The following is a 22,500-nucleotide window of genomic DNA, read 5'->3' on the forward strand; positions in this document are numbered from 1 at the left end:
GGCTCAGATCACCGCCGCGCGCCTCATCAAGAAGTTCTTCACCGGGAGACTGGACGCTCCCATCGAGAGCTTCCCGCCTTTCCCCGGCAACGAGGCCAACTACCTGAGGGCCCAGATCGCTCGCATCTCCGGAGGGACACAGGTGAGACGGACCGGAGTTATTTACATGAAAAATATACCGCGCCACCTGTTTGTGCAAAGATTCCAGCTCCCACAGATGAATGCTGCTGTTGTGTTCTTGGGCAAGACACTTAACTCACCTCAATCCTAATGTCTGCATACACCAGTGTGTGAATGTGTGAGTGTGTAAAGCTCTTTGAGTGCGTTGAAAGTGGAAAAGCGTGATATAAATGTGACTATTTACCATTTATCATGTCAGTAATTCAGCAACCACATTTTTATCAACACTTATTTGTTAAAGGTTTTTCGGAAACCCTGAGCAGAGAGCAAAACAAAAAAAAAGAGGCACGTCATTTGGCTCAATTTTCTATGTTTTTTGTTTTGTTTTTGTTTTTTTGTTTGGTTTTTTTTTTGGATAAAAGCTTGCCTCTCAGGGCTTCCAAAATGTTCAAATTAGAGGGTATAAATTTATCTTAAAGGCACATTGTGCAAAATTTGTAGACGCCAACTTCTTTTCCCTACGGAAATGTTATTGTGTGCCAGTAAAGATTAAAGCTTTCTATCATCAGATCTGTGGAGAGTCCAGGCTGAAGTCCAGGATTTGTCGATCCAGTGACTTCCCAGAAAGTTTCATGGTGCATCCTTCCTGTTACCGTGAAGCTGTGTTCTCCATTCCCGCTTTTTTCCAGTCCCTCACAAGTTTCTCACTCACTCCAAACTTTCTTTCTGCTGCTTCGATTACCGTTTTCTGCTGTATATTTCACTACTTGCAGCAGGACAGAGGCTTTTTCTGCCAGAGACATGCGCAGAAAACTGACACACGAGCCTAGAGCCTCTCATGGCTTCAGTCTGAAAATTTTAATATATAAGTTGCACCGGAGTATAAGTTACAGGAAACACCCAAACCATGAAAAAAAGTGCGTCTTACAGTCCGAAAAACACAGTACTATAAAGGATGCATTCATTAGTTCGCACAATCATCCATCCATCCATTTTCTTCCACTTTATCTGGGGCTGGGTCGCGAGGACAGCAGTCTGAGCAGGGACTCCCAGACTTCCCTCTCCACAAACACTTCCTCCAGCTCTTTCAGGGGATCCCGAGGTGTTCCCAGACCAGCCCAGGGATATAATTCCTCTGGCTTCCCGGTGGGACGTGCCCTCCCCAGAGAGGCGTCCAGGAGTTTGCACAATCAGTCCATCGCAATTAGGACAATCTGAGACTAAACCCATAATTAAACCAGGACTAGACCAGTACTAAACCAGGACTAGACCAGAACTGGGACAAGACTAACCCACATTTACATCAGGATTCAAACTGACCAGGAAAAAACAGGATGAGTGGAAGTGCCCTACAATGCCCATGTTTATGTTTATGTGTATCTCAGAAGGAGAATTTACCCCATAAATATATTTTATACTGTATATTTTTAATTCTACTTTTCCAGAATTATAAACAAATATTCAGCATTTGTCATTTTTTCGTGTTTCCTCTGGACAGGTGAGTCCAAAGGGTTTTTACCACTTTAAAGAAGAGGAGGGGAACGAGGAGGACGAGGTGACCCAGGACACTTACGAGGCGGACCCAGAGTTCGAGGGGCTCCCGGCCGTCAAACTGTCCGAGTCTCTGTCCGCGTGGGTCCACCACACGCAGCACATTCTGGAACAGGTGAGTGAGCACACAACTAGTCACGTTTAACAAATCATCATAAATTGTCTGCAAACATTTTAGGACAGTGGTTTTAGAGGGGAGAAAATGTGTCATCTTATACTAGAAATACTGATGTTTTGAAGCTCTACTGTTGTTGTGTGCTTGTGTACTTTAAAATAATACTACTCAAGTAAAAGTACAAAGTAGTGGTCCAATAAATTACTCAAATAAGAGAAGTTTGTTTGGAGAATCTACTACTAAAGATATAGGACATAAGGAGTTACAGAATGTCACTTGTTTCTTATGTATTGGCTCTAAGACGTTTGGAAACATGCGGATGACGACTTCCGGTGTACTTACCGACACTGGGCATGAGATAAAACAATAAAACTGTGGATTCAGCAGCAGCGTCTTCACAACTTGCCAAAGATTTCCGTGGAGGACAAGACTCTAATCCACTTCTTCCACGTCACTTACAAACAGCTGGTTGGAACTGTTGATCTGTCGAACATAACGGAACACTACAATGACGTCTTTTTTATTAAATTAGACAAATTATAAAAGCACAAATTAATAAGCAGTTTATAAAAGGAAAAAAGAAAGAATACAAAGACATCCAGATCTGACATGTCAAACTCAGGCCCGGGGGCCAAATTTGGCCTGTGATATAATTAAATTTGGCCCACAAGATCATATCAAATATGTATTAGAGCTGACCCACTCAGATAGACTATATTGACTTTATTTATTTAAAATGTTGTTATTGTTTTATATTCTGCTTCTTCTGGATTCAATATTTAAGCAAATCTATTATCAAACATTTATTTTAATAAGAAAAGGTTTAACATTACATATTCGAAAGAAAAGAAAATATGCAAATGTTGTTGAAGTTTTTCAATAAATATTTAGTTTGGCCCACGACTTAGTTTCACTTTTTAATTTTGGCCTCTGTGAATTTGAGTTTGACACTCCTGATCTAGATGAAGAAAACTGGGCTATTTTCTCAGTTTTCCCAGATTGTGTTACTGTTGCCAACAAAGCCCAAAGGAAGTCGTCATCCACATGTTTCTGACGTCTGCTGGTTTTGTGATGTGAGCGTGAATAGAGCTTGTTGTACACAGGGTTCCCACGTCATGGAAATTGAAAATGTCATGTTCCAGGCCTGGAAAATTCATGGAATTTTGTAGATTCAATGAAAGTTTCGCAAAAGTCATGGAATTTTAGTATCTCTTTCACACAACTCCAGCATTCTTTTAAGTTCTCATTAAGCGATTCTGATTATTTCTGAACGTCTGCACCTTTTGTTTAAAAGAGACGACAATAAATGCACTGACAGGATTTAGAATGTTAAAAAAAGTATAATCCCAAACCATAAGGTGAGTGGGAAGAGTTCACATTTCATATTTAGCCCTAAAAGTCTGATCAGTTCTCCACATGTAGGTGCTGTAAAGTCATGGAAAATTCACTTTAGGTCATGAAAAAGCCATGGAAAAGTTTAGAAAGTTTAGTATTTCTTATTGTTACTCTTCAGGGTCGCTGTACGTGGGTGAACCTCACGTCAAAAGCAGAAGAACAGAACGAGGAAGGAGAGGAGGAGCGAGAGGAAGAGTCAGAGGAAGCAGAGCCTGAGCTGGGGCCTCCACTGCTCACACCTCTGTCCCAAGACATAGGTACAGTCATATTTTGTTTTAAATCAAATAGTAGAAAAAAAATTACTGTTGGCAATCAAAAAGGTGCACGGTAAATTCATGCTTAAAGGTTGTACAGAGGATTTTTTAAGGGAAGTGAAAAACAGCGACAGTCCTTTTTCAAATGTTGTGCTTGTGTGACACCACCTTCCTCCTCCACAGCTCCTCAGTAGAAACATCTCCTCCTGCCTCTTTACTCTAGAAATTACATTTGTTTACAGCCAGTGCTCGTTCAGAATTACTGTTGAAGTTTCCTGTCTAGAAATAATTTAGTGATCGACGCGTCAGTTTTTAGACCCTTCGTCTGCTTCATTCGCGCCATCGCTGGAAGGAATCTCCAAGAATCACGTCAGTTTGGTTTCGCTCCTTTTCCCCTTCTCTTGTTCTTTCAGCGATCTCAAAAACGGATTTTCTTTTGGGGCGAACTGGTCGTGGATTCTTGTCCACCATCGCAACAAACTTTGCAAATTGCGAGGAAGTGACAGTTTGAAAAAGCCTCTAAGACATACGTTCAGACTGCAGGGCTTAACGCTCAATTCCGATTTTTTGTGAAATCCGATGTTTTTTCGAGGTCGTTCACATTTCCAATTAAATGTGATTTGTATGTGTCTCCTGTGTGAATGTTAAACGGCCCAAAAGTGTCCCGTATGTGCACTGGAGACACGACGACGTCAACCGCAGCGAGCGTGCTCTGTGTTTACAGAAGTTGTCCAACTTTTTAGTTGAGAGAGATTTTAAAGTTCCTCTCGTACCGGAGCCAGAACATGAACAACTTACTTGTTTTAAGGAGGAGATTGAGAAGGAGAAGGACGAGGTTTTTGGTCGTGGTGTTTTGTGGGGCAGTGTCTGTTGAAAGGAACGTGTGGATGTGGAGACGGAGCCAAGAGTGGTGAGTGGTGATGTGCTTCACTTCAGTGACACGGAGTTCATTAACAATTTTCGCCGACTTCAGCGCAGAATAGTGACGTTTGTGTCTTGTTGATAACGTGTAGGTGGATGAATGCGCTTTGGCCGTTCACACTGAAGTCACATGTCAAAAGATCAGATATGTATCGGTTTCAGGAGCACATATCCAAGTGTCCTGGGTCACATTTGAAAAAATCAGATCTGTGTCGTTCAGACTGTCATTAAAAGATCAGATACAGGAACACAGAAGCCAAAAAATCAGATTTGGGTCACTTCAGGCTGCAGTCTGAACGCAGCCTAAGAACCTCTGCATAAACGTAGGGAGTTTGATTGACGACCTAACAGCCAATAGAAAATGAGGTAGCCTCGTTTTCTATTGGCTGATGTTTATCCGGCCTCACTACATCCACAGTTGATAGATTTTCATTCTTTTTTTTTTTTTTTTGGTCATCATGATTACAAGGCCGCTGCGTCTCTGTAATGGTATTTTAAACTTTCAATGACAATTTGAAACAAAACAAAAAATCCTCCATACAACCTTTAAATGTGCATTTTTCTGGAGATGTTTCACAGTTTGGCATCAAAGCTTTCTATCTTAAACGTCTTTGAGTGTCATGAAAAGCGCCATACAAGTGTTACAAGTGTTAAGTATTATTATCTATTCTCTTAAACCCAGACCAAGTTGCAGGTCAGATCTGTGGAGAGGCGTCCCTATGGAAGATAATTTGTTCCATTAGATTATGAATTTAAAATGCCACTGAATTTTTTAACCCTGATAAAACATGTTTGAATTATTTTGATTCCAAATTTTAGCTGAAACAAGAATGTGACAGACCTCAAACCAAAAAGTTACACAGTGCACCTTTAAATGTTGATATAATTAAACATTTTTACAGTGGCACTACAATATTGTCCTAACAAAATCTGCCCATTAACAATATATTTTTATCTTGGATGTGACTGTCAACACCTGCAGAGTTTAGATTTTGGACGGAGATACAAAATAAACAAACAAAAAAACTCTTCTCTGTTTCGTAGAACTGTTCAACACTCCTCCCTGGACTCTGAAGATGTCGTCCAGTTTGACTCCAGAACACGCCGTGGCTTTTGTCCGCTCCAACCTGTGGCCCGGAGCTTATGCCTACGCCACCGGAAAGTAAGATTTTATTTATTTTTTTATGTTTTTCTTAGCTTTGGGGCTGCAGCATTTATCACAGTTAGGTTATTTTGAATTTTGTATTCGGTATAGCCTTTACTTTAATAAGGCAATTTTGTGGAGACAATTCCTAAAAAATAATAATAAGATTCAAGTATTTACAAAGGTTCATCAAGATCTACAATGTGAACGCAACTTTTACTTTTAATCCTATATTTTACTCCATTTGTGCCACAGAAAGAGACAATTAGAATAAAAAGCAGAGATGGAGATTTGGACTCGAGTCAGACTTGAGTCACTCTTTTTAGGACTATTTTTGAGACTTGATGAAATAGACTAAGACTTGGGACTGGACTTGGACTTGAAGGTCAGTGACTTGGGACTTGGACTTAAAACCTGTGACTTGAGAAGAGTCGATGCTTCTCCTAAAAATAAAAATATATATGTTTTTAGAAAATACTTTTCTGTTTACAGTTGATAAATGTGGTGATTAATTTTACAGGAACAAACTGGAACATGTCCCTCCCACTTCTGTTTGTTACTTTGGATGAAACTGAAGTACAGTGATACTCAAATTTACTGCAGTATTTACAGTGCAATGCAGTAAAACAAAGGGAACTACACAGAACATGATCCTTCCATTTCAGTGCAGACACACGCCAAAAAAAAGTTATTTAATTCTTTTAAATCTTTACTCTTTTTATTCTGACTAGTGTCGTAGTACTCAAGACTTGGTCTTGGTCTCGATACCAGCCTCGACACTGTTTTTTTGCATTCTTGGTCTCGTCTCGGACTCGGCAGTGTTTGGACTTAGTTTTGTATCGATCTTGAAGGCGTTTAGACTCGGTCTTGTCTTGGTCTTGCTTGAAGGCACTTGGACTCGGTCTTGAAGACACTTGGACTTGGTCTTGAAGGTGTTTAAACTCGGTCTTGAAGACACTTGGACTCGGTCTTGAAGGCACTTGGACTTGGTCTTGAAGGACTCGGTCTTGAAGCACTTGGACTCGGTCTTGAAGACACTTGGACTTGTCTTGAAGGGACTCGGTCTTGAAGACACTTGGACTCGGTCTTGAAGGCACTTGGACTCGGTCTTGAAGACACTTGGACTCGGTCTTGAAGACACTTGGACTCGGTCTTGAAGACACTTGGACTCTGTCTTGTCTTGGTCTTGCTTGAAGACACTTGGACTCGGACTTGAAGGCGTTTGGACTCAGTCTTGTCTCGGTCTTGCTTGAAGGCGCTTGGACTCGGACTTGAAGGCGTTTGGACTCAGTCTTGTCTCGGTCTTGCTTGAAGACACTTGGACTCGGTCTTGAAGACACTTGGACTCGGTCTTGAAGGCGTTTAGACTCGGTCTTGTCTTGGTCTTGCTTGAAGGCACTTGGACTCGGTCTTGAAGGCGTTTAAACTCGGTCTTGAAGACACTTGGACTCGGTCTTGAAGGCACTTGGACTCGGTCTTGAAGGCGTTTAGGACTCGGTCTTGAAGGCTTTTAGGCTCGGTCTTGTCTCGGTCTGGAAGGCGCTTGGACTCGACAAGTGATAAAATGGAGATAGATTTATAAAAACACTGATCTAAATGTGCCAAAATAACTCTAAAATACAAATAAATATCAAAAATCACAAAGACGGTCTCGATTTGGTCTCGATGGGTCGTGATCTCGGTCTTGTCTCGGTCTTGTCTCGGTCTCGACCTTTAAAAGTCTCGGTCTTGTCTCGGTCTCGACCCTCGGAGGTCTTGGTCTTGTCCTGGTCTCGGGTCCCTGTGGTCTCGGACTGGTCTTGGTCTCGATTAGTGCGCTCTTGACAGCAACACTAAGTCTGAGCGTAACGATTCACACTAAGAAAAAAAGTACATTTCTGCAACTCTTATATAAATACTCATATATAAATATACCAGTTTAATAGTTTAGTTTAAAATTCATCTAAAATTGCAAAAATCTAAGCTATGAAATGACTTGAAGCTCAAAGCAGACGACTTGGACTTGATTTGGACTTATGGGCCAGTGATTCAAGACTCGACTTGGACTTGCCTGTATTTGACTTGGGACTTGACTTGGACTTGAGGTCAAACACTGACTAGACTCGCAAAACAACGATCTGGTCCCAGCTCTGATCATGGGCTGTTAAGTAACATGGACAAATGAGGATTACATCAGGTCAGGATAACGAGTTTTTAAGAAAATAGATCAATTTGAGTTGTGAAAATGGGGGAAATTCCAGTGTTGTAGTAGAAGATCAGCAGGTGAATAGAAAATATGCAATTCAAAATAAACTAGATTGGTAAACTATACATGAAACGGCAAATGGAACCAGTGCTCAAATTCCTCGTAGTTCTCTTGTGTCTTAAACCAAACCATCTTCTGTTTCTCCCTGTAGAAAGTTTGAGAACGTTTACATCGGCTGGGGGCTGAAGTACACGGGGGAGGGGTACAGCCCGCCCGTGCCTCCCCCGCCGCAGAGGGAGTACCCGAGCGGCCCCGAGATCACAGAGGACGGGGACCCCAGCGTAGAGGAAGAGCAGGACCTGAAGGACGCGCTGGAGGAGCAGGAGGCGGCCAAAGAAGAAGACGAGGAAGAGGAGGACGAGGACGAAGACGACTGAGGAACCAGCTGAAATATTCTGTGGGTTTTAAAAGGTTTAGGGCGTTTCATCGGTCTGTATAACGTTATAAAACCTGAGACTGCTTTTCAGGAAGGAAATGTTAATGTTAATGTTAAGTTAAATAAAATAATAAGCACTGTATGAAGTTGACTCATTATTTAAAAGAAACGGCAGATGTAAGATATAAGATATAAGCAGTTTGGAGATTTAAAGGTACATTGTGTAACTTTTCTGATGAAGGGTCCATCTAGAATGTTCCACAGTATGGTATTAAATCTTTTTATCTTCATGGAGACCACACCAGACCAAGTTCCAGGTCAGATCTGTGGAGAGGCGACCCCGCTCACAGTCAGAAAGTTTTTTCTATGTATTTTTGAGTTGTAATACCACCTTGTAAGACAAGGCAAGTTTATTTGTACAGCACAATTCGTACACAAAGTAAATCAAAGTGCTTTACAGAATAAGAAATACATTAAAATCATAATAAAAACAAATCAAAACATAAAAAATCATGAAGATTAAAATAAAAAAAGAGAGACATAAATTGGAGAGAAGAGTGCGGAATGAAAACCTTTCAGTCATATGCACAGTCAAACAGAAATGTTTTGAGCCTGTAGTTGAATGAATGTAAGGTTGAGATGTTTAATGTCACACTGTGGAACATTCCAGGCAGAGCAATGACATTTCCATAGAAAGAAGGAAAATATGATTAAAATCGTCCATCCATCCATTTTCTTCAACTTTTCCGGGGCTGAGTCGCGGGAGCATCAGTCTAAACAGGGACTCCCAGACTTCCTTCACCCCAGACACGTCCTCCAGCTCCTCCCAAGGTGTTCCCAGGCCAGTCCAGAGACATAGTCCCTCCAGTGTGTCCTGGGTCTTCCCCGGGGCCTCCTCTTGGTGGGACATGTCCGGAACACCTCCTGAGGGAGACGCCCAGGAGGCATCAGAACAGATGCCCGAGCCTCAGCTGCTCCTTTCGACGTGGAGGAGCAGCGTCTCTACTCCGAGCTCCTCCCTGTGTGACTGAGCTCCTCACTCTGTCTCTAAGGGAGACGCCCAGACACCCTGCAGAGGAAACTACTTTCAACCAGTTGTATCTGCGATGCCTCAAGTGGAGGGGTGACTAAAATCGTGCTCACATGAAAGTGCATATGACAGGTTACACTTCTTATTTCAGTAAAACTTAATTAGCATAACAAAATAAAATTAATTAATTAAAGCATTCTACACATTTTTTTCATTAAACACCACGGGGATTTGGTTTTTGCAGTGAAGTAAAACAAACTCAATGTCCAGATCCAGAGCTGCATTTTCCAAGATTATTTATTTATTTATTTTTCTTCTTATTATTTTATGTATTTGTTTTATTTTATTATTTTATGTATGTACAGTGTTGGGGAGTAACAGATTACATGTACTGGAGTTATGTAATCAGAGTACAAATTATGAGTAACTGTATTCAGTTACAGTTACTGTTTCAGTGAGTGGTAATTGGATTACAGTTACTTTGTTGAAATAAATGGATTACATGGAGGTATTTTCCTGTTTTCACATTTTGGGCTAAACCAGGACTAAAACAGGACTAAAACAGGACTAAAACAGGACTAAAACAGGACTAAAACCAGGACTAAACTAGGACTAAAACCAGGACTAAACTAGGACTAAACTAAGACTAAAACCAGGTCTAAACAATATGACACTTAACAGTAGGTTGGACATAACTGAAGGCAGCAGTGATCTCATATATAATAGCATTTCTCTATCAATAATATTTTTCATATGTTTAAGGAAAGTCTGGGCTTTTTATTGTCTTTAAGCAGATAAAACATCTTATGTTCAGATCCTCATCTTTGCTTCTCTACTGTTAAACCGTCCCTGTCTCGGTCCTCGGTCCTGTGTCCTCGGACCGTGGTCCGAGGACACAGGGGAGAACCGTCTTCGTCTCCAGGGCCAAAGGGGCGCAGCAGCCGCTCGTCCCTCGGGGTTTGACTCCCGTGTTCGGACCCTCCAGTGAGTGCGCGGGCTCAATAAACAAGTCAGGTCTTCGCTCAAGACTCGTGGTTTTATTTGCACTAAATAACATGGCCCTCGCTCCGGTCGCCTCCTCACCATTCATTTCACACACTGAATAAAAAAAAACAGACAGACGCCCGTACGCTCCGCGGGCCCGTTCAAAAGCGCGTGCCTCGGGGGCGCGCACGCAGTCCCTCACTCACGCACACGCCACTTGCCACTGTAAACATTGCACATAGGAGGACATATATATATATATATATATATATATATATATATATATATATATATATATATATATATATATATATATATATATATATATATATATATATATATATATATATATATATATATATGTCCAGAGGGTCCAGAGGAAGAGGTGCTGGAGGTACCATCATGGCAGGACAAACCCCTACATGGGGCGTACCACCGGAGCATAACTGAAGTGGCTGATATCAAGAAATCCTACCAATGGCTTGAGAGGGCTGGTCTGAAGGACACACAGAGGCACTGATCCTGGCTGCTCAGGAGCAGGCCCTGGGCACTCGAGCAATAGAGGCCCAGATCTACCACACCAGACAAGACCCACGGTGTAGACTGTGCAAAGAGGCTCCTGAGACAGTCCAGCACATAACTGCAGGGTGTAAGATGCTGGCAGGGAAAGCATACATGGAGCGACATAACCAAGTGGCGGGCATAGTGTACAGAAACATCTGTGCAGAGTACGGGCTGGAAACCCCAGGATCAAGGTGGGAAACACCTCCAAAGGTTGTGGAGAATGACCGAGCCAAGATCCTGTGGGACTTCCAGATACAGACTGACAGAATGGTGATGGTGAACCAACCAGACATAGTGGTGGTGGATAAGAAACAGAGCAGAGCCGTGGTGGTGGACATCGCAATACCAAGCGATGGTAATATCAGGAAAAGGAACACGAGAAGCTAGAGAAATACCAGGGGCTCAAGGAAGAGCTGGAGAGAGCCTGGAAATAAAGGCATCAGTGGTGCCTGTGGTATCGGACACTCGGGGCTGTAACCCCAAACTGGAAGAGTGGCTACAACAGATACCGGGAAAAACAACGGACATCTCATCCAGAAAAGTGCAGTACTGGGAACAGCAAAGATATGCGCAGAACTCTCAAGCTCCCAGGCCTCTGGTAGAGGACCCGAGCTGAATAGGGTGAGAGAGACCATACCACCGTGGAAGGTGAGAAACACATTTTTTTTTTATGTATCTCACAACACTACAGCAAATCTGTTCATGGAGACTTGGGCTCAACAGACAATTTGAAAAAAACAAACAAGAATTTTCAGGATGTGGTCGATACATTCATGTAGTTTTAAAAAGCCTGACAATATCAAGTAATCCAAAGTATTCAGATTACATTACTCACTTTAAGTCATTTAATGGATTATGTTACAAACTACATTTTGGTGTGTAATCTGTAATCTGTAGGGGATTACATTTTAAAAGTCACTTTCCCAACACTGTGTATGTATTTTATTTTATTATTATTAGATTTTATTCTAGTTCTACTGCAGGAGGACATTTTGAACCAGCAGGTGTCACTAAACAATCCACCGATCTTTCTTTTCACGAACCCAAACTTCCGGTGACTCTCGTGTGCTTTTCCGGTTTGAGTTTGCACGTGTTGTAAACAAGCATGGTGCCGCTGTAGTGTCCGGACCAGAACCACCAGAACCACCAGAACCACCAGAACCACCAGAACCAGGACGCGCAGAACCGGACCAGAACCAGGACGCGCAGGACCAGGACGCGCAGAACCACCACCAGGACCAGGACGCGCAGACATGGACCCGTCTCCGCAGTGGACCGACCTGCCCACGGCCCCGAGCCTCAAGAACCTGACGGACGGAGACTTCGGGTCGCTGAAGGAAAAGCAGCACCCCGCGGTACAGGACCTGACCCGAGCGCACATCGAGTCATTCGACCAGGCGGTGACAGACGGACTGAGCCGCGTCGTGCAGGTGTGAAACGTCCTGTGTTGCGTAAAATACACTTTTATGAGCTTTAAGTTGTATTATAATGTTGTTTAGAGTGACCAGTGTTGGGAAGGTGACTTTTAAAATGTAATCCCCTACAGATTACAGATTACACACCCCAAAATGTAGTTTGTAACGTAAAAAGTTAAAGTGAGTAATGTAATCTGAATACTTTGGATTACTTGATTTGCAGTAGAGAAACAAAGACGAGGAAATCTTCACATAAGATGTTTTGTCTGTTAACAGAAAATAAAAAGGCCCAGACTTTACTGAACCAAATTAAAAATATTATTGATAGAAGAAGAGGAGACACGTTCACACAGCAGGATTTAGTCCTGGTTTTAGACCTGGTTTAGATATAGATTAGATTAGACCTGGTTTTAAACCTGGTTTAGACTTGGTTTAGACTTGGTTTAGACCTGGTTTTAGACCTGGTTTTAGACCTGGTTTTAGACCTGGTTTTAGACCTGGTTTAGACCTGGTTTAGACCTGGTTTTGGACCTAGTTTAGACCTGGTTTTAGACCTGGTTTTAGACCTGGTTTTAGACCTGGTTTTAGACCTGGTTTAGACCTGGTTTGGACCTAGTTTAGACCTGGTTTTAGACCTGGTTTTAGACCTGGTTTAGTGTCCGGCAATGAGTGGAATTACAGAAAGAAAAAAAAAAAAAAAAAGGGATATAGCCCGAAATGTAAAAACATGAAAATATCCGCCGTGTAATCCATTTATTTCAACAAAGTAACTGTAATCCAATTACCACTCACTGAAACAGTAACTGTAACTGAATACAGTTACTCATAATTTGTACTCTGATTATGTAACTCCGGTACATGTAATCTGTTACTCCCCAACACTGATTTTTACCCTTTTTACAGTCCCAGTTTTGAGTCGTGTGTCCCAGTTTTATACAAGAAATGTCCCTATTTTTGACCAATCTGATCCCTGCCAACACTAAAAAGAGGCATACATTGATGTTTGTTTAGGTAAAATACAGAAAAGCTGCTTAAAAACGACCAAAACACAAAGAAAATGTGACTATACCGACTCACGTGTTCGTCATGAATGGGCCAAGTGTATAAACATTTTCTTTAACCACACACTCGTTTCACAATTTTATTATTACCAACCACCACAAACTGGAGGAGTCCCAGTTTTTGATTTGAAATCTAGTCACCCTAATGTTGTTACCTCGTCAAAAACAGACCTGGAGTTGTGTTTTGTTTCATTCACACATGTTTCAGTAAACATTTATTTAGGGTGAGGGGTGACTTAGGGCTGGGTGTCGTTAAGAAATTGCTGGTGCGATACATACCTCGATACATAAGCCATGGTACGATACATATCCCGATACAGTGAGCTTTCGATCAATCAATTCGATATGATTCAATTAAAAAATAAAGGCTAAATTATGTCTGCGATACTAAAAGTCTTTGTTAAACCACTTCCTGTGCAGAGTTTTTATGAAACATGCCCATAAAACAAAGAAAATGTCAAATGTGTCGCATAAATGAGTTTTCTTCCTCTGAACAAGCAACAAAACTGTAGCTCTGTAACAAAATAATTGAATAAAATATGCCAAAAAATACTCTTTGGTATATATATATATATATATATATATATATATATATATATATATATATATATATATATATATACAGCAGCCCATGATATTGACACTGAATCATCACATTAAACGATACGATATACTGATATTTCAATATTTTTGCACACTCCTAATGCCCACTCAGATGCCACAAAACTTAACCTCAGTGTCTTTGAAATACAGGACACATTTTCATCAACACTGGATTGATTGTATTGGACTGATTGTCATTAATAGTCATTGTTTATCAGTTTATCGTTGCCAGTTCTGATTGTTAAAAGTCTTCTTCAGTCCTGTCTTGTCCTTCGTCCCTGGTCTCATCGTTTTCCCTCGTCTTTTCCAGTCCATCCCTCCTCTTGAGTTCACCTTCAGGAATGACCGCGTCAGTCTGGCGTTCGCAGAGGCCGTCATCTTCAGCCCGACGGTGGCCAAAGGGAGCGTGTGCAAAGAGATGAGAGTGTTTCCGGCCGAGTGCAGAGGCCGACGATGCTCCTACAAAGGCAGACTGGTGGTAAGAGCATCAGGAAATAACATCAAGGTTTAATAATAATGACTTATACAGTTCGATGGAGTTTTGATAGTGACAGGACAGTTTTTATTTACACTTATGAAGCTGCTGTTTCCTAGAACTTTATTTATTTATCTGTGAGATCCTACTATTTTGACACCATGGTGCATCCCTTTTTAGGTAATTAACCAATGTACATGGCAGGTCTTTAGTCAACCAACAATTGTAGTCATATAATTCACTGTATTTTCCAGACTTTAAGTTGCACAAGCCAAAAAATGCATAATGAAGAAGAAAAAAACATGTAAGTCGCACTGGACTATTCTGCCCTACAAAGGCAAAAGACCTTAACTCTCCAGAGTGTGAAACTGAGAAAAATTACTTCATAGTTTCTGTTTTGTCCAGACAAAAGTGTAATAGGTCGAGCTCCCAAAATTTGACCATTAGTTGCTATAATGAAGAAATATTTTTATGCGAAAAATACTGAGCTCAAAATGAACCTTTGACCTTTATTCATCAGTTCCTGTTCTCAGAAATAAGGAGTCGTGCAAAGGCAACGTGCAGAGGAAACTGACATGATCATTATGTGTTTGATTTTGCCCAGACTTCCATCCGTTATAAGAAAAACACCTCACCAGGCTCGAGTCGTCATGGAGTTTGTTTAAAATTATCTAGAAGAGGCTTTGGATTTTCTGTTTAGTGCTGATCAGGATCGTGCGGCGACATTTACACAGTGAAACAGTTTGACACACGAGTTTCTTTACAGTAAAGTGTGTACATTATGAATAAATACACAAAATACTTTCACATTAAAGATAATTTAAGTATAATTGAATATAAAGATGTATTTATTTAATGTATTAAGATCCTGAGCCAAGGCCACAACATAAAGAGGGTGGCAGAGGTTGGATTTTAAAATAAAATATATTTCTGAACTAAATCACAAACAAAAAATACACAGTTTCTGCCTTTTGTCTTTGCACGACTCCTTATTTTTGACTCATGATACAAAGACAAAGCAACTGAACTGACAAATAAGGTCAAAGGTCCATTTTGAGCTCAATATTTTTCACAATATTTATTCACATGATAAAGAAGCTCTGAAATACAAAATTACGTTAACAAATTTTTGACCAAACATGATGTTACGGTGTTCTGTCTTAACATTTCAACACTTCAGACTGTCGACCTCGGCCTGGAAGTCCGCTGGCAGTTTTTGGGACATCGTTGTCTGTGCTCTGATGGAGGCGGTCGCGTTGCATGAAGCGGTAACACCGAGAAGGTCCCGCAAAGTCATTTATATTCATCACCTTGGCAACTACCTCGGCTTGGAGACGGAACTGCAGCGTGGACAAGCGTCTCCCGGCAGCGAGATGTTCAAGCACCCATTTGTGAACTTGTTCCTCAAGCTGTGGCCGTCCAGCTTTTAGCCCAAGATCAGCTTTTTTTGTTTTCTCCATCGCAGTTCGAGTATCCTCAGCTTTTTGTCAGTCCCTCACAAGTTACTCGCTCTCTCTAAACTTTCTTTCTGCTGCTGTATTACAGTTTTCAGCTGCAGATTTCACTCTAATCTGCAGAATTTTCTTTTCTTTTTTGGGGTCATTTGTGTTCAATCTTCTCGGTTGTCTTTATAAGTTGATGTTTCAGATTAAAATTTTCAGTGGTACAGGAGAAACAGGCGAGTTTCATTGTTGACAAAAGCGCGCGTTGCATGCTGGGAATTATTTTGTTCAGCGGCAAAAAAACACTAATTCAACATGACGGACGGAGCGAGAAAGCACGTAAAGGGTATTGATCCCGGTTATTTATCCACTCTAACGGCAGAGGACCCAAGACCATTTGACCAGAAATTGGTCATAAGCATCGACGGACGACAAATCACCCTTTTCAACCCCGACAAAAGGTGGAACAAACCAAATTTCTGGTCGGAATCACCAACTACCTGGACAAATATTCACTTGGGCGATATCCACAATGACTTGGTGGAAACTCCTGGGCCATTCACAGCAGAAAAGATGAAAACCTCCAAGAGTCTCGATGTGTTGTTGAACTTGTTGGAGTCCACGGTTTGTTAGGATCTTCTACGTTTGCTCTGCAGATGTTTGAAAGTCATTTAATTCACTGTTAGCGGTTCTTTTCACTCAGAATATGAAAAAGACATTTTCCTTCTTCCGTGCTTCTATTTGTGCATCCGATAATGCAGCAGGAATTTACCATTATCGGGGATAAATACGTGAGGTTACGCACTGTGTTTGACGCTATCCTGTTTCTTGCCTCCGACCAAAATATTTCCCAGCAGCAACGCGGGCTTTTAATAACAATGACGTCAGCTGAAACTTGCCTGTAGAGTAGCAGATACTGGAACATGAGCCTAAAGCGCCCTCTTGTGGCTGTCAGTGTGAAAATAACAACATGTGAAATTAAAGGTTGTATAGAGGATTTTCCAAGGAAGGAGAAATCCAGCAACTGTTTGTCCTTTTTCAAATGTTGCGCATGTGTGAAACCACCCCCCCTCCCCTACAGCTCCTACGGAGAAACACCTCCTCCCGCCTCCTCTTTACGCCAGAAACAGGTTTGTTTACAGCCGGTGCTGCACATGACTTGTAAACAACTAACTACAGTGTTGGTTAGGCAAGACGGAGAAGTGAGGAGCGGGGGGAGCGGGTGTGCGGACATTTCGTTCGCGGACGAGAAGTGAGGAGCAGGGAGAAGTGAGGAGCAGGGAGAGAGGAGAGGGGAGCGGAGATTCCGTGCCCGGAGAAGTGAGGAGCAGCGGGAAGAGCGGATCGGGCAGCGGGGACAGGAGCAGGAAAGGGGAGCAGAGAAGGTTGCGCGGAGATTCAGTGCGAATGAACTAGCTACAACACGCAGCAGCAAGCGGACTCTTTCTTTGCCTTGAAAATTAAGTTTTCAGACATAGGATATCGCTTTCGTGTCCTGAAAAACGTTTGTCTCGCTCTTGGAAATAAAGTACGTTTTCATAATAAGCAGAAGTTTCCTGTCCAGGAGTAATTTGTGGACCAGTGGTTCAGTCTTTAGACCCTTCGTCTGCTTCAGTCGCGCCATCGCTGGAATGAATCTTCAAGAATCACCTTAGTTTGGCTTCGCTGCTTTTCCCCTTGTCTTCTTCTTTCAGCGACCTCAAAAACGGACTTTCTTTTGCGGTGAACTGCTCCTGGATTTTTGTCGCCATTGCAACAAACTTTGTGCGAACTGCGAGGAAGATATAGGTCAAAAAAAGCCGCTAAGAACTGTTGTGTTGGTGGAGTAAACAGCGTCTGTGCGTCTTGCGTCTGTGGACTGTGTGACAGTCGTACGTAAACCACGTACGGCGGCGCAGGCAAGTCAGTTACACTAGAAACGTAGGGAGTTTGATTGACAGCCTGTCAGCTCACAGATAACGAGGCAGTGTCGTTATCTATTGGCAAATGTTTAGCCCCACCACGTCCAGAGTTGATGAATTTTTATTCTCTTTTTTTTGGTCATCATAATTACAAGGGTACTGCATCTATAATCTATCACTGACAATTTGAAACAAAAAAAAATAATAAAAAATCCTCCATACAACCTTTAATATATTTTAATATTTAAGTCACAGGAAACACCCAAACTATGAAAAAAGTGTGACTTATATCCTGAAAATACAGTAATTAGCTTTTTAAATATTCTTCTTGACGCGTTATTGTAATCGTCTGTGTTCTGTGTTTTATTCCAGGCCGATGTCACGTGGTCCATCAATGGCGTTCCCAAAGGAATCATCAAACAGTCTCTGGGTCTGGTCCCGATCATGGTCAAATCCAAACTGTGTAACCTCCACGGCATGTCGCCCAAAGAACTGGTCCAGCACCACGAGGAAGCAGAGGTGAGATTTACACATACTAGAATAGTCTGTTCATGTTTATTATGGGGTTTGGGAAAAGACTTTATTGTACAGTTCGAAAAATATTATTGATTAGCTGAATTTGCATTTGCCTCACATTATAAACTGCTTTTTAAAATCAAACTCAAACGCCTAATAAGTTGTAATGTTGTGTTTTGTCCGTGTTAGGAAATGGGAGGTTATTTTATCGTGAACGGGATAGAGAAGGTGATCCGGATGCTGATCATGCCGAGGAGGAATTACCCCATCGCTATGGTCAGACCCAAGTGGAAGAGCCGAGGGCAGGGATACACTCAGTACGGTGAGACTCGCTCCAATATGGATTTTTCTTTATTTTGCCTAAAGCTTTTCTGTTTCTATTTCCTTTTACATTCTGTTTAAAAAGATAAATCCGATAAACTGGGGATAAACAGTGAATTTTGGCTGATAATGGCATCAATAAAAACCCTCTATCAACCGTTATTACCATTACTATTGTTATTACTATTACTACTACTACTACTATACCTCCTATTGTGACATTATATAAGTGCTACACTTACAAATGCGCAAGTGCAAAAATTATATATTTAATAAACCAGGAAAAATACAAACAACCATGAGCTCCTGTAACATAGGGAGGTTCCTAACCAGCAGTGTAGCACTATTTTACACTGCATTATATATTCACACACACATTTTATGGTTGTAAGCTAATAAATGCATTAACTCTTTCCCCCATGAAGACGACATTTGACGACCCCCCCTGAACCCTTAATGACGACTTTTGACTCCTCCGCCGTATCACTAAAGATGAGATTTGACGACCTTTAGAAATGGCTCGGTTTTTCACATTTAAACAGAGACTGTGATAGGTGGAGGCCACTACAACCCACACTAGACTGACCAATAGGATTCAAGGATATGTTTTCGCTGATTTTTTCCGAAGTTAATCAAAATAGTGACGATGGTAGCTTCCGGAAAAAACACAACACGAAACACGTGCAATGGAAAGATCGCGGCGCTGCGGCGCACAGTTTTAGAAATAATGAGGAGCGGACGTATTTTATGGATAAGTTTAGAGAAAGTGACTTTTATAGATTTCAAAGTGATGATGTTGAAGTGATTATAAAGTGGAAAACAGCGACAGCGACGGACTTTCGGGGAGAAGGTGAGAATGCCGCTGATGCGTCTGTGTGGAGTCCTGGAATATCCCAACAAACTATCTGAGCTTTATACTCGATTATGAACCAAAATTGCCCTGAAATCTGGATGTTGCCCAGGCCAGTCCTTTAAAATATTTCAGTCTTTTTTTCCAAGATGCGATGTATAACAGAATCGCTACAGAAAAAACGCTTATGTGGAGCTCTGCACTCGAGAAAATAACCAAGATGACAAATACTGAACACACACTGACGGGGAAGAGTTTTATATTATTATATTATAATAAGCTAAATTTGTTGAATAAGCTAAATGAGTTGAATAAATAAAATAAGTTGAATAAACTAAATTGAGTTGAATAAGTTAAATGGAAAAAAATGAATTGGGTGCACACAGGTGTACAACAGGTAAAAACAGGTGCACACTTGGTTATACTGTATCTGGTGATATGAAATCTGTTTAAATACTTTGACAAAGTGTATATTTTTTAATTTTTTATGAATATAGTACTCAGAACATGCAGATATCAGATGCTGAATGTAGTTTTTTGTTTTCGATTTTGCACCTGACCAGGTAAACTCTCATTTTCAGTGAGCTGTTATAAACCTGTAAATGAGTTGAATCACATTTAAATATCCATAAATGAAGAGTTCAGAGTCTGAGGTTTCCAGAGATACAAATATGTCTGTGTTACAATTAAGTTCATGAGTGTAAAAATCATTTATAATCACTCGTGGAAGTCTGTTTTCTTTTATGCAGTGATGCTCTATCCGTGGTCCTAGTAACATATGTATGGGTTGTTCCTAGTCGGCGTCCAGGGGGGAAAGAGTTAAATGTCCTTTAGTCAACCAAGATTTTATTTTTTTTTGCAGCTTAATAATGTGAAATATTGTTGTGTTTTTTTCAGGTATTCAGATGCGCTGTGTGAGAGACGAGCACAGCGCCATCAACATGAACCTCCATTATCTGGAGAACGGGACGATCATGTTAAACTTTATTTACCAGAAAGAGCTCTTCTTCCTCCCCATCGGCTTTGTTCTGAAGGTACACGCCCTCACAAGTCACTGTTACACCTGAAAATGGGCACTAGGACTGTGCAAAAATATTGAAACATCGATAAATCGTATTGTTTCATTTGATGATACTGTATCGATATATCACCAAGAGTATTTTTAAGTATATTTTACAAAATTATTTTGTGTAAGAGCTACAATTGTGTTGACATTTTCACAGTTTTGATGAGTGAAATGGATGTTTTTCATATTAACTTTGCTCAGACTTAGTGGACTTAGACTTTTAGTATCAACGCCATGATTGAACCTTTGTTTTTCACTGAACTGCATCGAATTGATTTGAAATATATCGCATCTAATCCAATTGAATCAAAAGTGTACTGTATCGAAAAACATATCGTATCGGCAACTTCGGGCACACAAAGCTTAAATCTGCAAAAGTTAAAGTAGTGTTCTCACGATACGAGGAGTGAAACGAGATATAACTTCCACAAAATGAGACGAGACACAAGATCGGAACAACGAGAACGAGATAAAACGACATTTTGACGTTCTTTTTAAATAAATTGCGCAATCCAGTTCCCAACTTTGGCTTCACCATCTTTGATTTACTTTATTTAATATTTCTGCTGTCGTTGTAGCAGCACTTTTTGGGACGACAACTTCTCAACTTCACTCCATTTTTGTCCCCAATCCAAACATAAAAACATCGGAAAAAAATCTCTCGAGATAATTTTCAGTGTGTGTGCACAATCCCATGACAATTGTGTCTCGTGAGATTTTGTCGCACGAGATCTTGTCCCGTAAATACTCAAAAATACCAATTCTGATTCTCTTTGTTTAGACAGTAGAATGTGATTTTTAACATCAAATTGTACTCATTTACTCAAATATTTTCACGATAACCATCTCACGGTACGATATTTATTGCAATATTTTGTACAAAACTGTTAATACGCATATAATTAAAATTTTAAAAATGTTTACCAGTTATTTTATCATATAGATTGGACTGAATGAGAGCAAAGCATCATGGTCTATGTAGTTCTCTGTTTTTTTAGCTGTTGCTGCAGCATAACAACGAATTTAAGCTATATGATGAAATCTTGTAATTCAATCATAGTTCATAACAATACTGCCATCTACTGGTGAGTTATAATTTACACTTTACAGTCGTTATGTTGCCGTTCACCTTTCCTGGTCTCGCTGTTTTCCGGATTTTTTTAGCCCAATTGTTCACGCTTTTTTTGTTACAGAACACGTATTATGTTCCTCCCCCTGTGTCCTGATTGGCTTTAGACCACTGTCAATCAATCTCCTTCGTGCCGTGTCTCCTCTACAGTACAGAATGTGTTCAGCTTGACAGATTTACATAAATGTTCGATCTCTATCAGTGTGATTCTGAAGTGCAGCACGATCGGGCAATTGCCACATTTACCGTGACGTGTGGAGCTCTCCGTCGGTCCTTTCTCCTGCAGTCATCTCCGAGCCCGTCCCAATCCTGAGTCCTGTTTCAGTTCTGGTTTAGTCCTGGTTTACTCCTGTTTTAGAACTGGTTTAGTCCTCCTCTTGAGTCCTGGAATCAGTCCTAGGTTAATCCTGGTTTAGTCCTGATTTAGTCTTGGTCCAATCCGTGGCGTAGGCAGCACAAAAATTTTGATATAATCTCGGGTTAATGGGCAGGTGCGGTCCTGTCCTGCACAGGTGCGAGTCTCCAAAAATGGAGCCGTGCAGGACTCTGCGCTGTAGGTCTCCGTTACAGAATAAACTAGAAAAGCAGTCAGAGAGCGCAGACCTCCGCCAAGGACTACAGCCCCCCTCATATTAATTGTGTTTTCCATAAATATTTGTCTCGTATCTTTCAATTTGGAATATGAAAGAGGATCCCATTGTCCATCCCTGAGTCAAATTTCATGGGGTTTGGTCAATAATTAATCGAGATATTGAGAAACATAATTTTTGGCCCCATTTACCACAATGTTAACTAAAATTTCAAAGTGATCCAGAATCCAGGATTTTTTCCGGATCACCCCCAAAATGAAATCAGTTCTTCCTTTTCACATTTCCAACAAATCCTGAAAATTTCATCAAAATCAGTCCATAACTTTTTGAGTTATGTTGCTAACAGACAAACAAACAAACAAACAAACAGACAAACGCCGGCAAAAACATAACCTCCTTGGTGGAGGTTATTACGAGCCTTCAGTTCGTTAC

The 22,500-nt window shown here is 40.9% G+C and overlaps 2 protein-coding genes across 2 annotated transcripts in view; both read left to right on the forward strand.

Annotated features, from left to right (window-relative positions):
• LOC129411598 (radial spoke head protein 4 homolog A-like) overlaps window positions 1-8,122 on the forward strand; it is an 11,994-nt gene extending 3,872 nt beyond the window's left edge. The window contains exons 4-8 of the mRNA XM_055162930.1: window positions 8-142; window positions 1,619-1,786; window positions 3,300-3,438; window positions 5,401-5,518; window positions 7,897-8,122. Of these exons, the coding sequence (XP_055018905.1) occupies window positions 8-142; window positions 1,619-1,786; window positions 3,300-3,438; window positions 5,401-5,518; window positions 7,897-8,122 (786 nt within the window). The remainder of the gene's footprint in view (window positions 1-7; window positions 143-1,618; window positions 1,787-3,299; window positions 3,439-5,400; window positions 5,519-7,896) is intronic.
• Window positions 8,123-11,787: 3,665 nt separating this feature from the next.
• The window catches only part of polr1b (RNA polymerase I subunit B), a 34,995-nt gene continuing 24,282 nt past the window's right edge, over window positions 11,788-22,500 (forward strand). The window contains exons 1-5 of the mRNA XM_055162502.1: window positions 11,788-12,129; window positions 14,089-14,256; window positions 17,969-18,115; window positions 18,302-18,434; window positions 20,181-20,317. Of these exons, the coding sequence (XP_055018477.1) occupies window positions 11,953-12,129; window positions 14,089-14,256; window positions 17,969-18,115; window positions 18,302-18,434; window positions 20,181-20,317 (762 nt within the window). The 5' untranslated portion in view covers window positions 11,788-11,952. The remainder of the gene's footprint in view (window positions 12,130-14,088; window positions 14,257-17,968; window positions 18,116-18,301; window positions 18,435-20,180; window positions 20,318-22,500) is intronic.

Source organism: Boleophthalmus pectinirostris, unplaced genomic scaffold (genome assembly GCF_026225935.1).
Source record: "Boleophthalmus pectinirostris isolate CB_2022bp ecotype Guang Dong unplaced genomic scaffold, ASM2622593v1 HiC_scaffold_5, whole genome shotgun sequence".
NCBI lineage: Eukaryota > Metazoa > Chordata > Actinopteri > Gobiiformes > Gobiidae > Boleophthalmus > Boleophthalmus pectinirostris.